This window comes from Pomacea canaliculata, linkage group LG12 (assembly GCF_003073045.1).
Source record: "Pomacea canaliculata isolate SZHN2017 linkage group LG12, ASM307304v1, whole genome shotgun sequence".
NCBI lineage: Eukaryota > Metazoa > Mollusca > Gastropoda > Architaenioglossa > Ampullariidae > Pomacea > Pomacea canaliculata.
Window position 1 is genome coordinate 5,050,214 of NC_037601.1, and position 14,248 is coordinate 5,064,461.

The 14,248-nt window shown below is 39.6% G+C and overlaps 3 protein-coding genes across 6 annotated transcripts; all 3 read left to right on the top strand.

The window, feature by feature from the left end:
• The first annotated feature begins 434 nt into the window (after nucleotides 1-434).
• LOC112553289 (beta-1,3-galactosyl-O-glycosyl-glycoprotein beta-1,6-N-acetylglucosaminyltransferase-like) lies at nucleotides 435-4,280 on the top strand. The gene is made up of 7 exons (XM_025220404.1): nucleotides 435-492; nucleotides 887-975; nucleotides 1,115-1,541; nucleotides 1,845-2,024; nucleotides 2,453-2,610; nucleotides 2,872-3,098; nucleotides 3,517-4,280. The coding sequence occupies exons 2-7, from the start codon at nucleotides 947-949 to the stop codon at nucleotides 3,852-3,854; spliced, it is 1,359 nt and encodes a 452-aa protein (XP_025076189.1). The 5' UTR covers nucleotides 435-492; nucleotides 887-946; the 3' UTR covers nucleotides 3,855-4,280.
• A 1,881-nt stretch (nucleotides 4,281-6,161) lies between these two features.
• LOC112553351 lies at nucleotides 6,162-9,382 on the top strand. 2 transcript variants are annotated; one of them, XM_025220509.1, is made up of 4 exons: nucleotides 6,162-6,311; nucleotides 7,540-7,688; nucleotides 8,322-8,447; nucleotides 8,769-9,382. In XM_025220509.1, exons 1-4 carry the CDS (start codon nucleotides 6,260-6,262, stop codon nucleotides 8,931-8,933), a joined length of 492 nt encoding a protein of 163 aa, XP_025076294.1. In that variant the 5' UTR covers nucleotides 6,162-6,259; the 3' UTR covers nucleotides 8,934-9,382. The 2 variants fall into 2 exon arrangements, with proteins under 2 accessions (XP_025076294.1, XP_025076295.1); XM_025220510.1 differs by having other exon boundaries at nucleotides 8,325-8,447.
• A 1,883-nt stretch (nucleotides 9,383-11,265) lies between these two features.
• On the top strand, nucleotides 11,266-13,708 carry LOC112577047. 3 transcript variants are annotated; one of them, XR_003101997.1, is made up of 4 exons: nucleotides 11,266-11,421; nucleotides 11,770-11,918; nucleotides 12,173-12,289; nucleotides 13,027-13,697. XR_003101997.1 is itself a non-coding variant. In XM_025259954.1 (4 exons), the coding sequence occupies exons 1-4, from the start codon at nucleotides 11,370-11,372 to the stop codon at nucleotides 13,633-13,635; spliced, it is 342 nt and encodes a 113-aa protein (XP_025115739.1). In that variant the 5' UTR covers nucleotides 11,293-11,369; the 3' UTR covers nucleotides 13,636-13,708. The 3 variants fall into 3 exon arrangements, 2 of the variants coding, with proteins under 2 accessions (XP_025115739.1, XP_025115738.1); XM_025259954.1 differs by lacking the exon at nucleotides 12,173-12,289 and having other exon boundaries at nucleotides 11,293-11,421; nucleotides 13,027-13,160; nucleotides 13,629-13,708; XM_025259953.1 differs by lacking the exon at nucleotides 12,173-12,289 and having other exon boundaries at nucleotides 11,293-11,421.
• The last annotated feature ends 540 nt before the right edge of the window (nucleotides 13,709-14,248 follow it).

The window sequence follows — 14,248 nt, forward strand, 5'->3', positions numbered from 1 at the left end:
AGTTCAATATCTATATATAATGCTTTCCATTGCTTATTTTCAGGCGAGTTCAATGCCCGTACCGCAGAGCTTTGTCACTATTGTTCTAGCACTGATAAGGTGCACACAGTTGAATGATCTTAAATTTGAAATGTCCTTACTAACGAAAGTTAGGTCGGAGGCTTATAACGATCTGAGTTGATACCTGCGCATTAAAAATAAACATCATCATCATCAGCAGCACGATACAGTCGGACTCAAACTGCTTACGTGTTAATTTTTTCTTGGTTGAACCTCAAACTACATCAATGGATGAATGATGGTTTCAATAATAATAATAATAATAATAATAATAATAATAATAATAATAATAATAGCTTTCTGCATGTTGTTGTTTACATGTTTTGTGTGTTTCAATGCGTCAGTTGCGTCATCGCCGACGAAAATAAAATAGTCGGTGGAGATTGCGTCACGTGTGACGTCAATTCTATTCACGCTACGACGGGAGACACAGTGAGTTGACTAGTAGAAGGCTAGACAAAACAACAAAAATAATGATAACAATAAGGCACGCACTACAACTGCAACATAAGTAAAGGAAACATCTTTGTTTTCACCAATGTTAGATTCCAACAAATCTTTGTTTTCACTGAGATCACAGCATCACTGTTGTCCTTCATACATTTAATTTGTTAGTTATACCATGTATATAGTATGTAAGCCTAGGTTATCAAAATTTTCAGTCAACAAAACACAGTTTAGCCTAAAAGTATAATTATTGCAACATTTTCATTGATAAATGATTCATTTTTGGGGGCAGACGGCCTTTCGCCATCCCTGATGGTTTGTTTTGGTTTTAATTATTTATTTGGTTTTTTTCTTTTTTTTTTTTGCCTTCTTCAAAAAGGACTCACGGTTGTTAAAACGAAGTTATGACCGCTGCCCAGGCTAGATATCAACACACTTAATGAGGGGGATGCTTTACAATATTGGAAGGTAAGAGAACAAGAAGTATATTAACAAATAGAAACAGAAATAACTTAGTTTGATTCAAATTTTAAAGGTTAAATGAAATACAAACGGAGGATAATAGTCAATACGAAAATCAACTTTCATCGGAACATTTTTATTGCAGGTTGGAAATATTGAGGAAAGCATTCGTGTTATTAGTGGCCATCGTCAGTCTTTGCATAGTTCTGCTGCTGCTTGTTGTCAAGAGAAATAACTTGTTTCCGTTTGACATCCTCGGGAAGAAAACTCAAGAACAAAACAAATGGATGAAGAATGTTGTGCACACTAAAAGAACCGAACCTTTCCCGAAGGTGGATGCTGTCAACTGCACCAAGATCTGGAGAAACGACGAACAGGAACTGAGAGCTGCTCACGACTACCAACAGTCTCACGGGCGACAACCCACCAAGAATGTCCACCATTACTTACAGGAGACAGGGAACTGCACGAGTTATCTCCTCAATGGAGGCTTCCTGTCTGCGTCGGTTGACGAGAACGAGTTGTCTTTCCCTCTGGCATTTAGCCTGATTGTGCACTCTAATGTTGAGCAGGTGTGTCTGTTAACAAAAGGGGTGTCCACTGCGATTTTTCATTAATTACTATAATTACTATCGTCGTCGTCGTCGTCTGTCATCGTCATCTGTCGTCGTCCTCCTCATCAAAATCAACTGTGTATGTATGTGTGTGTGTAGAGAGAGAGAAAATAGGGGTATACCTCTACCTATTAGTGAATAGTGTAAGAGTAATATAATCAATCATCATCATCATCATCGTCGTCGTCGTGGTCGTGGTCGTCGTCGTCGTCATCATCATCATCATCATCATTTTAACGCTGCACCTACTGTGGATGTCAGGTGGAGCGGCTGTTACGGGCAGTGTACCGCCCACACAACGTGTACTGCATCCACCCCGACAACAAGTCCAGCGACGACTTCCACTCCAGTCTGCGCTTCATCGCCGGTTGTCTTCCCAACGTCAACATCGTCGAGCGCCCCCTGAGTGTGGAGTGGGGCAAATACTCCGTGTTACAGACGGTAAGCAATGTTGGGCAACCTATTGTTTCTGTCGTCTGAAGACAGTCCAGCAATATTGCTGTTTAACATTGTGATTGATGGATGACAGGGAGTTCATTTTGAATACAGTCGAGAGTTATTTTAGCACAAGTGTCATTTTGAACCTGGAAGGCATAGATAAACGCTTGACAAAGTAAAGCACACTTTTCAATATCTACCATGTGAACTTTTATCAATTTCCCTTAATGGAAAGAGAAACTTCTTGCTCCGCCATTTAGTCAAAGGACAAGTCACACTCTAGGATGTTTTCTCAAAAACTGTTGTGTGGTACACGTGACTAGTGCTAGAAATGCATTGACATACCCAGGGAATTAGCAAGCAGTTTGCAATCATAGATTGCGTATAAAAAGATTATAATATATTATCCATGTGTGACCCTTGTTTTACAGGATGTCGAGTGCATGCGACTGCTGTGGCGACATCCTCGCAAGTGGCGATATTTTATCAACTTAACTGGTCAAGAGTTTCCTCTGAAGACCAACAAGGAGATCGTTCGCATTCTTCAAACCTTCCAGGGTGCGAATGACATCGCCGGGTGTCACGATAAGTGAGATAATCTTCCTCCAGCTGCTTTTAAGAAGGTCGGCGGGTTCCAGCCTGTAATAAGTCGAAGTTTGGATTTGTTTGAAAGTAATGTGTAGAAGTTTGGCATGCGCTTAGACAATAATTATAAAGAAAAAGAAAACAGTAATAAGCCAGACATAAAATGAACATTGGCAGTTGCTAAACACATTTTAGGAACATTGTTAGTCATGCTTTTAAGTCTTAACTGTCATCTTCTTGACCTCCTTGACCTCGTGCTTTTCAGAATTTACGACAGCCGTTGGGGGAAGTTTCTCCCGACACCCTATAATTTATCAGTAAGCAAAGGCTCCGTACACATCGTTGCGTCACGAGGGTATGTGGACTACGTCATCAATAGTCGTGTAGCACGTGACTTTTACAAGTGGGTCGCCCCGACCCATGTTCCCGACGAAACATTCTTCAGTACCATGAACTACAACCCGCAACTAGGCGTTCCGGGATCACACACGGGTGGGTAATGGTATTGTGCTAGAGCACTCGATCTGTTTCACAGTTGTAAATGTTTTAACATCAGGTTCTCAGCTTTCCCTTTACGGGAGAAGTTATACCCAAACAAACACGCAAGATTCAGCCAAGCTTGGACCAAGATTAGGCCAAGCTAAAAACATTGGACCAAGCTTGGCTGAATCTTGCGTGATTGCTGGGACATTAGTACCAGTGTGTATGCACACACAAAGTAATATCTTTATACTTCCACAACAACCACCACCACACACACTCACACAGACAAGATTTTGCGTCTACTATAATGACTCCTCAAATATGAACTTGATGTAGACAAAGATTTATTGCTAAGAGTGGAAGTGAATCTTTGAGCATGAAAATACCTTGGTACTTTTTTTGTTTTTGTTTTTGTTTTTTATGAAAGGTGATGTTGATAACAAGACGAGAAAACATTTTCAACGTTACAAAGTCTGGCTATACGGTGTTAAGAACTACACGGGTGTGTGCGATGGTAAAGCTGTGCGGAATATCTGTCACTTCGGGGTGGGTGACGTCCCCCGCATGGTTGTCTCCCCTCACCTGTTCGCCAACAAGTTTTCCTACGACTACATGCCGCTGGCCTACGACTGTGTGGAGGAATGGTACTGGCACAAGGTTCACCTGGAGAACGTGGGGCAGGCGCCGGCACTGAACCTCACGCCATACCAGATGTCGACGATTGTGACGAAACGTTACAACGGACCCGTCAAGATCTGGGAGTGAGAGAGACAGAAAGTGTGTGGTGAGGTTAAAGACTATTAAAATTTTAATTTACATACCAATTTCGCTGAATATACTAGCTGAACACAAGGAAAGGCCTCTGGAGATGAAACACTGTCAAAGGCAGCAACCTTCATAACTCACAACTTTGTGTCACATTGACCTCAGATGCAGGATTGAGGCTTGTGGAGGTAAAACAATCAGAAGTGTAAAACATGATCTTGACATCTTTGCTCTCACACCAAAGTCTGCGGGCTCACTATGTTGTCTGCCTTTTGCAGCAAGTGAGCAGTGTTTGTCTATGCTAAGAAAACTTCATTTTGTTTCTTTCTGCATGTGCATATTTCCTTTGAATACTTCTAACCCTGAGCACTTTAGATAATGAGCAGCATGGTGCTGAGTAGAATTAATAAATTGTATCGCATTGCACCAAGACTTTCCAAATTTGCAACATTTACCTAAGTAGTTAGCATTTGCAGCATGTTTCTGTGTATGTGTGCAGTGGTGGGTGCATTTAGACAGTTCTTTGATGAAGCTCAGATGTTACCTCCCTTGACGCTTGCATAATTTAAAAAAATAATTTATGGATAAAGCGCAAAACCAGTCTCACTCTATATCTGATCAACCCTTTGCTGACTACACTCAGCTGTACACCAGTTGTTCTCCTTCTCAGGCACACACTGCTATCCAGAGCATCCAAGACTGTATTTCTGATATTAGACTATGGATGACCCACAACAAGTTTAAAGTAAATGATGAAAAAACTAAAGTTTTTATCTTTCCATAGAGGAGAGCCAGAGCTTACCTTTCACTGCCTATCTCTGTTTGGGTAGGCTAACAGAACATCCGGGCAATCAACAAGCAGTGATTAGGGGCTGCTACTCGCACAAACATGTTAATAAACTGTTTATCTGACTGGCTCCACACCACACAATTGTGAATGTAGTTTATCTGAACAGCTCGCGGGACTTTAATATGACGCACGTGCAGTGCAGGGTCGGAGCCACGTGACAGGTGAACTTTGACGCACACGGCTCCGCCCTCTTGGTGGTGGTGGTGGTGGTGGTGGTGGTGGTGGTGGTGGTGGTGGTGGTGGTGGTGGTGGTGGTGGTGGTGGTGGTGGTCTCACACGTATATTATAGGGAGAAATATTTTAGAAACTCCAAAGACTTCAGCTCACAAAATGCAAACACCCAGAAAGTCTCACTGAAGAAGGAAAGCACACCATCATCCAGTGTTACAGTCTTCTGCTCTCAAGATGCACTAAGAGAATAAAATGTTTGATCAATTCATTAACCATGATGAGACTGAAAACTCACTGAAAACAAAACATATTCTCATCGCCTGTTCCCTCTCATAAGTAGTAGGCAAACCTGTCTCATCGCAACATTTCTTTTAAATCGAGGAAAGACTCGTCAGCGAGCCCTTATCTACTGATTGTGTTTGATGAGGAAGGTAGGACTGCGGAAGATCTTGAGAACTCGTGTTTCTCTCTCTTTATCACTTTCACTCACACACCACACACACCACTCACCTCTCACACACACACACAATCAGGAAGTCTTATTCATCATGTGATTCAAACCACCCGTAGCCGGCGGGTTTTCACTGAAGGGTAGGGCAAGAGATAGAACGGAAACTTCTCTTAATTCTTTCCCCGGGATTAATATTGTATAAAACTTCTTACTTACTTACTCCCTAACATCTTATTTGGTCTCTCAATTTATTGTTTTGCAAATTATTCATTATGCATCAGAGTATGTCAAAACTCCAGTTCGCACGAAAACATATCACGAAGTCTGGTCTTTTTTATAATAATTATTATTCAACTATCAGTTGAAGTCTTTTAGGACTGTCCACTTGTTCCTGGTGTGTAAACTGTAGAAACCGTGTTTTTTTTAAAAATTATAATCTCTTTACTTTTGTTTACTGATCCATGTAGTGTTGTCAAACATTTTGGTGCGAAGTAGGGTGGCATTGGTTTCAGGACGGGACAGCTTCTAACAGAGATAATAATTAATAAAAACTGATAATTAATAAGTAGTTTTCTATGAATTGATTTTCTAACAATTAATGAATCATCAATCAATATAAATGTACCACCACACTCTACCACAACCTGATGACCACGATCTGTACATCATGTACATAGCAAGCAATATGTGGAATGAATGAACCCAAGGTTTCCATCCTAACTCTTGGAACGGAGAGGAGGGGAGAGACAGTTTAGGGCGGTATACCAGAGGTACCCCCAGGGGTGTACACGAGGGGTGGGGAGCAAATCTAGTGTGCTACACCGGCCTCATGCAGGTAGTTTGAGGTATAAAAATAGAGCACAACCCACGGAGGTATGAAAAGGATGTAAACACATACCTGTGTACACTCACCTGTAGACAGCAGACAGCAACATGGCCACCGCTACAGACTCCACTGTTCCACTGATTTCCACAGACACGAAAGGTTTGGGAAGAGTTTCTAGTTTGTTGACAGTGTTTTTTGTTTGTTTGTTTGTTTGTTTGTTTGTTGTTGTTGTTGTTTTTTGTTTTGTCTTGTTTTTGTATTTTTAGCTGGCACTGTTTTTGTTGATTTAAAACTATATTTGTAATCGTTTGGTTAAAAACAAGTTGTAATCCTCTGGTCCCACAGTTGATGTTTTGCTTGTTATACTTCTAGTTCCACGATGCGCGCATACAGACGAGCGTGAACACACACAAACACACACACACACAAGCACACAAACAAACACACACACAAGCACACACACAGAATCTCTCTCTTCCTCTTTTCTCTTTTCCTTCTCACAAGTATTCATAGACACTGGCGAGGAAAACGTTACATCAAGGAAAGACTTTCACTTTTATTTTATATATGTCAAACATGGAGAAAGTATGATAGGCAACACATATCACAATCCTGTCTAAACATATCAGGTTGTAAAACCGAATCTTTCCTTTCTGTCTGACACATGCACGCAGACTCACACACAAACAATTACACTCGCAGTGAAAAGAGGTCAGGAGTTCATTACATACTGAATGTAAAACATACCCGTACCCGTACCCTTCATTTCGTGAGGCGCCAGTTCGTCCCGCAACCACTCAACCGAGAAGGTCGCTGGTTGTGCGTCTTGATATACTTCACTGTATCCGGCATGTAGAGGTTAAAGGTCGACAACGACAACATCCTGTTGAAATCAGCGGGTGGTAATCGGTGGAGCGGAGTAAACAACACACCCTTCTTCTTGAAATACAAGCTCACAGACATTTCCGTGCAGAGAGAGGACAGCGATGATGTCACTATTGTCCACGAATGGTTTCACTCTTCTGAAATAAATGTTTCCACATCCGTTGCTGATTTTACGGTTTATACTTTGTCTATGCTTGGCGATGTTTGCCCGCATTTAGAAAGAATGGGATTTTGTTGTTGTTGTTGTTGTTTTCGATTTTCGATTACAATTATTGAGATCAAAACTATTATTAAATTACTGAGTTTAATTGATCATTATCTTTTTTCATGATGGTAAACATGGCGGCTTGCTTATCTGATCTGATGCAGACGCATGTTTACAAATCTTATGTCATGGGTGGGAGGTGTCGGGTTATTAACGAACAAATTTGATGACCTTTCACAGACAGTTCATACAACTCTGAGGCAAAAACATTGTCACTGATGATTTTGATTTATACAGCCTCTACAAGTGTGTCGATGAATAACACTCCACCCCCCGGGTACTACCAACTGCCACAATTCCACCCTGGGACTGGACCAGTCCTCTGCCCACCCCAGTTGATGGGAATGAACGTGATCCAGCCTACCTCAGCTGGGCCCACAATGATAGTGAGTTCTTATCAAGAATTTTCCTTTCTCGTTTTACATTAACACCTGTGTAAACATGAAATCTCTCCAGTTACATGGATACTCAAACATTTGCTGGATGATATGACAACAACAGTCTGTCTGCCCTGGAATTGAGGAATCATTTTCATTACAGATACACCGGGAAAGTTGGCTTAACTGTTCAAACTGATAAAAATAGAATAAAAAATTAAGTGTTTGAAACTTGGAAGTAACCATTGTGTTCTTTGTACAGCTTCTTAGATGAATTTGGTAATGATGCTGTCAACTTCAGATTAATATCAATCTTATTCCAATGATCACTATTGGCTTCCATGTGAGTTTGTAGTGGGGGTAGAGGGAACAACTGTTCCAATAACATTTTGTCCAAACTCTAAATACAGCCTTTTGAAATTTATACATTATTTCTGCGACTTAACAGAATTTGTTAAGACAATAGGGTCAAGTAGAGCGCAATCCAACCTATCTCTAGGTGTTTCCGGACAAGAAATCTGGACTTTCTACACCACTACACTGACTGAATTTTTAACGGCGATCCTTTGACTAGAGCACTTTTGAAACCTAATCCTTCCATCCTTTTCACATGTATTCTTGATGTTTATTTTAAAACTATAGCAGATGACTCAGCCAGTGGTGACGGTACTGAAGCCAGCAACCACGTGTCCCCTGGTGATGTCGGTGCTCAGTTCCATTTTCTGTTGTTTCATCTGCGGCATGGCTGGCATCCTCGTCGCCTGGAAGGTACATCACGTGGTTTACGCCTGCCAATCAAATTTCACAAATACTCTTTGTATAATGTTTGAAAATATTTTTTTCTTTCAAATCTGCTTATGTTTCCGCAATCTATTTTTGCAAGTTTTTGTAAAAGTGTTAATAATCATGGATATTTTCACTCATGGTTTTCAATGTTTTAACCTCGGTATGCTTTCACACGTGTTATTGAATGCATTTTTAATCAGGGTACATTTTAAGATGTGCCTATAAACAAAGTATAATATTTATTAATTACATGGTGTTTGATGTCTGTTGCTGACTATGGTACATGTTCACATCTGTTCACAGGCCCGCCTGGAGGTCCTGGAAAATAAGTACGAGCAGGCTCGCCATTCCATCAACATCGTCTGGATTTTCTTCGGCCTCACCATCTTCTTTGGACTCGTCACTTGGGGAATGGTGTCCTTCTACTTAGTCGTGATCGTACCAGGAATCTTCCGTTATTATAATTAGCATTCTTATTGTACTAAAGCAACAGGTCATTCCACAGTTCCCTCTGAATTGTCCTTTGTTTATAATCAGCGCTTTTTTCATAATGCTTCTTTGCTGTTTTGGTACCCACGGATGTTTATTTTCGTTTTCTTTTCATTCTCTCCGCTGGCTGCTGGAATGTCTGTCAAGAACAAAGACTCGCATTGAATTCCAGCAGTCCTTTTGTTTGATAGTTGTATTCAATCCACGCACATTATACATGTAAATAGCATGCGCAAATAATGACAACCTTTTAACTTTTTAAATCATTCTTCTTTATATCTTGTTCTTTTGCTTACAATAATTTTACAGTTTATCAGTCAATTTATCTCTTTTTTGGTTTATGTCGGATCTTAACCCTCTCCCCCCTACACACACCATTTTGCTTTGTCTCGAAATATTTGTGCAATAAAGAATAATCTTTACTGAAAGCCACAGAGACTTATTTAATATTCTACATACCGAAGTGGTGAAATATTTGCTTATGGGACTTGCTTATGAAAGCTTTAGTATCGATGACGAAGAAAATGTTGCCCTCGTTGCCAATAGACTTCAATTCTCCAGCTAAGGTGTCTGGAACTAGAACTCAACTGTCTGTGGTCTACTGGATGTAAGGTAGTTATTGGCTCATACCTGTACCAACCATGTGAAAGATGGTAGGGTGAATAAAAAACAAAAAAAATACTATTTGATATTACAACAAGGGTATCAAGATGAGATCGTAGATGGAGCATGCAAAAATGTAGAAAGCATTCAGTGAAATAAAAAGAGAAGAAAACATTGAATGAAATAGGGTTACTCAAAGACTGACAAGTATCTCATGACTAGGAAAGCGCTCAGTGGCTAATGGAAACTCAGTAGAGGACCCACAATCTGAAGAAAGTGTAACAAAGACTTATAACAGAAGCAATTGTTTGTGCGACTGCGACATGGACCAAGTTGTGAACGAGGGAGAAGGAGGAAAAAAGGTCTGAAAAAAATTATCCGTGTTTTTCGTTTTTCCTTAACTTTGACCTTACATTCTCTTATTAACCCCAGAAAATTGGTGTTCGGTTTCCTTGTACAGTCACCTAGTGGGAAGTCTTTCCACTTGATTTCCTGATACTTTCCCCAACTGTTGTTCTTGTGTTCCAGTAACTTCTCAACCTTGTGCTGTGTGTCATCTGATACAAACTTTCTGGCACACATGGTCAAGAACACATCTGTTTCAAAAATCACAACTCAATTGCGCATTCTTTCTAGAAAAAAAAACACAAGGAATCCATAGGATGTCCAGGTCTTATATAATCACTGCCCGGTAAAGGACTTTCCTGAGAAAATCACAAATAGCAGATCACAATACCAGTAAACAAATACCGTCTACAAGGTATGCGACACGTGACTATAGTATGGTGACCACGAGTCATACACCGAACTATAGTGTGGTGACAACGACTTTTACACAGACCCTTCTGGTCGAGGACACAAAATGACAGCAAAAATCACTCTTTCTTCCTCAGCCTCAATGTGTACCATTTGTACTAGTGATGGAGCCTCTCAATGAAAGTAGAAGCGGCGGTTATAAAACGTTAACACCCACCCTCACATTCACACCCACGCACTACCACCCAAGTCACTCGCCATCCACCCACCTTTTCCGTTTCCTCTACAAACAAAATGATTTTAAAAATTTAGCAGGTTTACGACTCCGAATGCTGAGCTATTCTTCAGTGCTCACAGTTCGGGTGTGTTCCTTAACCCTTAACATTCTTACACTGACTGCATTCGTTCCTGTGTATTAACATTAACATTTAAGGGGTTAAAGGGAACTACTTCTACACAACACTCTGCTGGCCAAAACGATCAGGAAATTGTACTGCACTATATTCTGTAAACCGCCTGAACCAGTTGTCGTCTTCCGATTAGGGTGACAAACTGAAAAAGAACCCCTCTAAATTATTCACCCGGAATAAATTAAGTCCTCAACTTTTCAAATTTTCTACATCCTAATTATTCCTTCATTTTTAATTTTTTTTACATCTGATTTATTCCTTTGTGCATTCTTTACTTTTTACGCCTTTTTTCATCAAACTACCCTCAAAAAGCTCAGTTTCATGAAAAAGACATCAGTCAAACCAGTGGGGCTATGTACGATACACACTGGTGACTGATTTTTGTACTTCATGAGAATTCATCCATATCATGTTGTTAAATGTTTTGTAGTGAAATAAGTTGGGACGAAAACGCTTTTGGGGTGGCGGTGGAAATATTTTTTTGTGTCAAGCTGTAAACCCCGGGTGGGCATAATGAGTGAGCGATTCTAGTCTGATACACCGGCAATCACAGAAGTATTAAGGAAGCACAGGGGTATAAAAATCCAGTGTAGAATCTGTACCGTGTACAACACACATCTGTCACCAGCAGACAACACCAAAGACCATGGTCTCCGATGAAGACTGTAAACTTATACAGACATCGATAGATGAGAAAGGTTTGGGAAGCGTTTCTAGTTGGTTTTTTCTTTTTAATTTTGTTCCTTTGATTTGCATTGTTTTTCTTGTTTTAAAGTTATCTGCAAATTGTTTCCTCAAAATTTGAAATTTGTAAAGCAAATGCATTTTTTCTTGAGTTTTAATTAGTTTTGGGTCCTGGTGCTGTTTCGACAGATACACTTGACTGGCTTGATAAGGGCAAAACTGGCGGTTTGGTTGATCTTATAATACAGAAGAATATTCACACATTATGGATACCTTGTGTCACAGCGGGATCTGTCTATATTATTAGATATTTGCAGAAGTGTATATAACTATTACTGATGATTTTAAAATGTCTGGGACAGCCGAAACACCTGTGCAGATGACTTACACCCCACCTCCCGGGTACTACCCAGGACCACAAGTCCAGTCTGACAGCAGACCTGTCACCAGCACACCCCAGCTCGCGGGGATACAATCAAATCATTTCAACTTAAGTAGGAATCCCGTGGATGTGAGTGGTTTTTTAACCAATGTGACATCTTTTACTTATCTATTTACATTAAGGTATTTGCTAACACAAAGAATATTTTTACGTTTACAAACGTACTAGATATTGTGAAAAAGTAGGTGTAACTGTTTACACTTATAAAACTAAAAAAAAAATTGAAAGTGTTACAAATTTCTAGTAAATAATGAAAAAATGTGCTCATTTAAAAACCCGAAACAAGACAGAACTTTAAAAAATACCAATTTTCTGATTATTAGGTGCTGGGTACCTTCTCCCTAAATGTTGGTAAACATCTTCGTTTTTTAGATAAAAGCCTAAAAAACACAAAAATACTCAGAAAGAGGCCAACATCGTGAGATCACGTTAATATACAGGTAGGCTTACCGAAAATATAGTTCCAGCCCTATAACTTGTTCCGGCTATCACAATGTAAACATATTTATTTACAATTCTGATGTTCCCTGAGCATGACGAAATGCATCTTGGGAGAGGAAGCGGGTATTCTCTTTGTAGAAACATAGATATTCCTTACAATCATTAGAAAAACCTGAATTTTCATTGAATTTTAGTGATGTTCATACTTATAGCTGCATTTGAAGAGAAGGTAGAGAATACCTGGACAGCCTTGCAAGTCTGATGTCATTAGAAAAGAAACTGTGTCATCCGAGCTCTAGCCTTGCAGACACACCAGAAAAATACACAAACCCGCATAAACACACATACAAACATTTTATATTTTATTCATTCACCCCTTGAGAGTACGAAGAAATATACACAATCAACAGTTCACAAGTATTCAAGTATTTCTCTAGAAGTATTCTAACGGTTTCACACAGAATGCAAAAAGCTGATATCCAGAGAATCAGAAGTTCCAACGAGAGAGTGCAAATTCGCAATCATGTAATCAACTATAATTTACTGTGTACTAATTAACTAAAATGTGAAAACCTTTGACAGAGCTGAGAGACACAGGTGTCACTCCCTTGAACACAACTCACCACAGAAACCTAAACAGTAAAATACAATTACACAAAGAAAACTCTCCTGAAAGAACCTGACCATCCGAATCCAGCATCCTCAGATGTACTGTCTCTTGTTATTATTATGGCAGATGACTCGGCCAGTGGGGTTTGTGGCGAGGCCAGGAACTCTGGTGAAGAAACAGGAGCGGACCCGCGACACCACCAACAACTACTGGGCTGTATTCGGTTTTGCCGTCTGCATCTTCTTCGTCCTCTTGATCAGGTTCATGTATTCTTATGTCACTCATTAAAAACCTCAGAAGATGTCATTCTGAGAGAGTAGTTATATATTTACACATGCTGCATTTTGAAGTGCATGTATATGTATGTGGGCATAGAAATTGAGAATAACTATTCTTGACATTACTTATTGCTGGATTGTATTACAACAGTTGTCAGATGTGTAGTTATTTTCTTATTCACACCCTTGCTGAAGCTGTGCCCTTAAAGTAATAAAGAATCAATCAATCTGATTCATACTGAAATACCTCATTTCTTAATCTGAATCTTGCATTGTAGATTTTCACTTTCCCTACTTGAATTCTGCATTTTTTTTCAATTTAGTTTATGTAGTATGTGAACATAATCAATCTCAATTACTGTCCATGTTTGGATGTAAAGTAATGATGTTGCTGTACATATTACATATTTATACCATTGGAAGTTAATTGTATTTCTTTCCACACTACAGTTTATGAAAATGCTAATGATGGCTGCTGTTGTTCCCCTTGAAATGGACTCAGACCTACTCAATAAAAATTGGAATTTAATCGAATCTGTGTGTGTGTCAGAAAGCACTCATTGCACCCACATTTATCAGGTTACCTTCTCCACAAAAGTTAGTATCGACATGTATACGTATTCAACCAACGTGTACAGACTGTCTTATGTACTTTCGCTAGTCAACAGTCACAATAGATGTGAAGCCGAAGATTACATTTTTCTACTGACCTCGAGAGGCAGGGACAGAGGGAAGCGTGTTTCTAGTTAATTCCTTAAGAGCATCAATACAATATTTATCGCATTTAGCATCGTTTTCCTACTTTTAGGCTTACACAGCCATCAGGAAGCTGACGGGCAGGACATTGGTGGACTTCACTTCAACTAGGGCTCTGCAACGAAAAAAAAATAATCAAAAAACACAATCCACGGAGATGTTTGAGCCAAAAATAAAAAAAGCCTGTGATTTACTGTTTTAAAAAAATCTTCAAAAAAAATTATTAAGGCCATTAAAAACGAAGAGAATAAAGACTGTCATTGTGACCTCTTGTCATTCTGACATATTTTTCACACAATGAGACTATGATCAGT

Bases quoted from the DNA above. Each gene is read 5' to 3' on its own strand.
- LOC112553289 (XM_025220404.1), top strand. From the start codon at position 947: ATGAGGGGGATGCTTTACAATATTGGAAG. The intron at 976-1,114 runs GTAAGAGAACAA...TTTTTATTGCAG, and splicing joins ATGCTTTACAATATTGGAAG to GTTGGAAATATTGAGGAAAG. The intron at 3,099-3,516 runs GTGGGTAATGGT...TTTTTATGAAAG, and splicing joins CGTTCCGGGATCACACACGG to GTGATGTTGATAACAAGACG.
- LOC112553351 (XM_025220509.1), top strand. From the start codon at position 6,260: ATGGCCACCGCTACAGACTCCACTGTTCCACTGATTTCCACAGACACG. The intron at 7,689-8,321 runs GTGAGTTCTTAT...TTAAAACTATAG, and splicing joins CAGCTGGGCCCACAATGATA to CAGATGACTCAGCCAGTGGT. The intron at 8,448-8,768 runs GTACATCACGTG...ATCTGTTCACAG, and splicing joins GCATCCTCGTCGCCTGGAAG to GCCCGCCTGGAGGTCCTGGA.
- LOC112577047 (XM_025259953.1), top strand. From the start codon at position 11,370: ATGGTCTCCGATGAAGACTGTAAACTTATACAGACATCGATAGATGAG. The intron at 11,422-11,769 runs GTTTGGGAAGCG...TGTCTGGGACAG, and splicing joins GACATCGATAGATGAGAAAG to CCGAAACACCTGTGCAGATG. The intron at 11,919-13,026 runs GTGAGTGGTTTT...TTATTATGGCAG, and splicing joins TAAGTAGGAATCCCGTGGAT to ATGACTCGGCCAGTGGGGTT.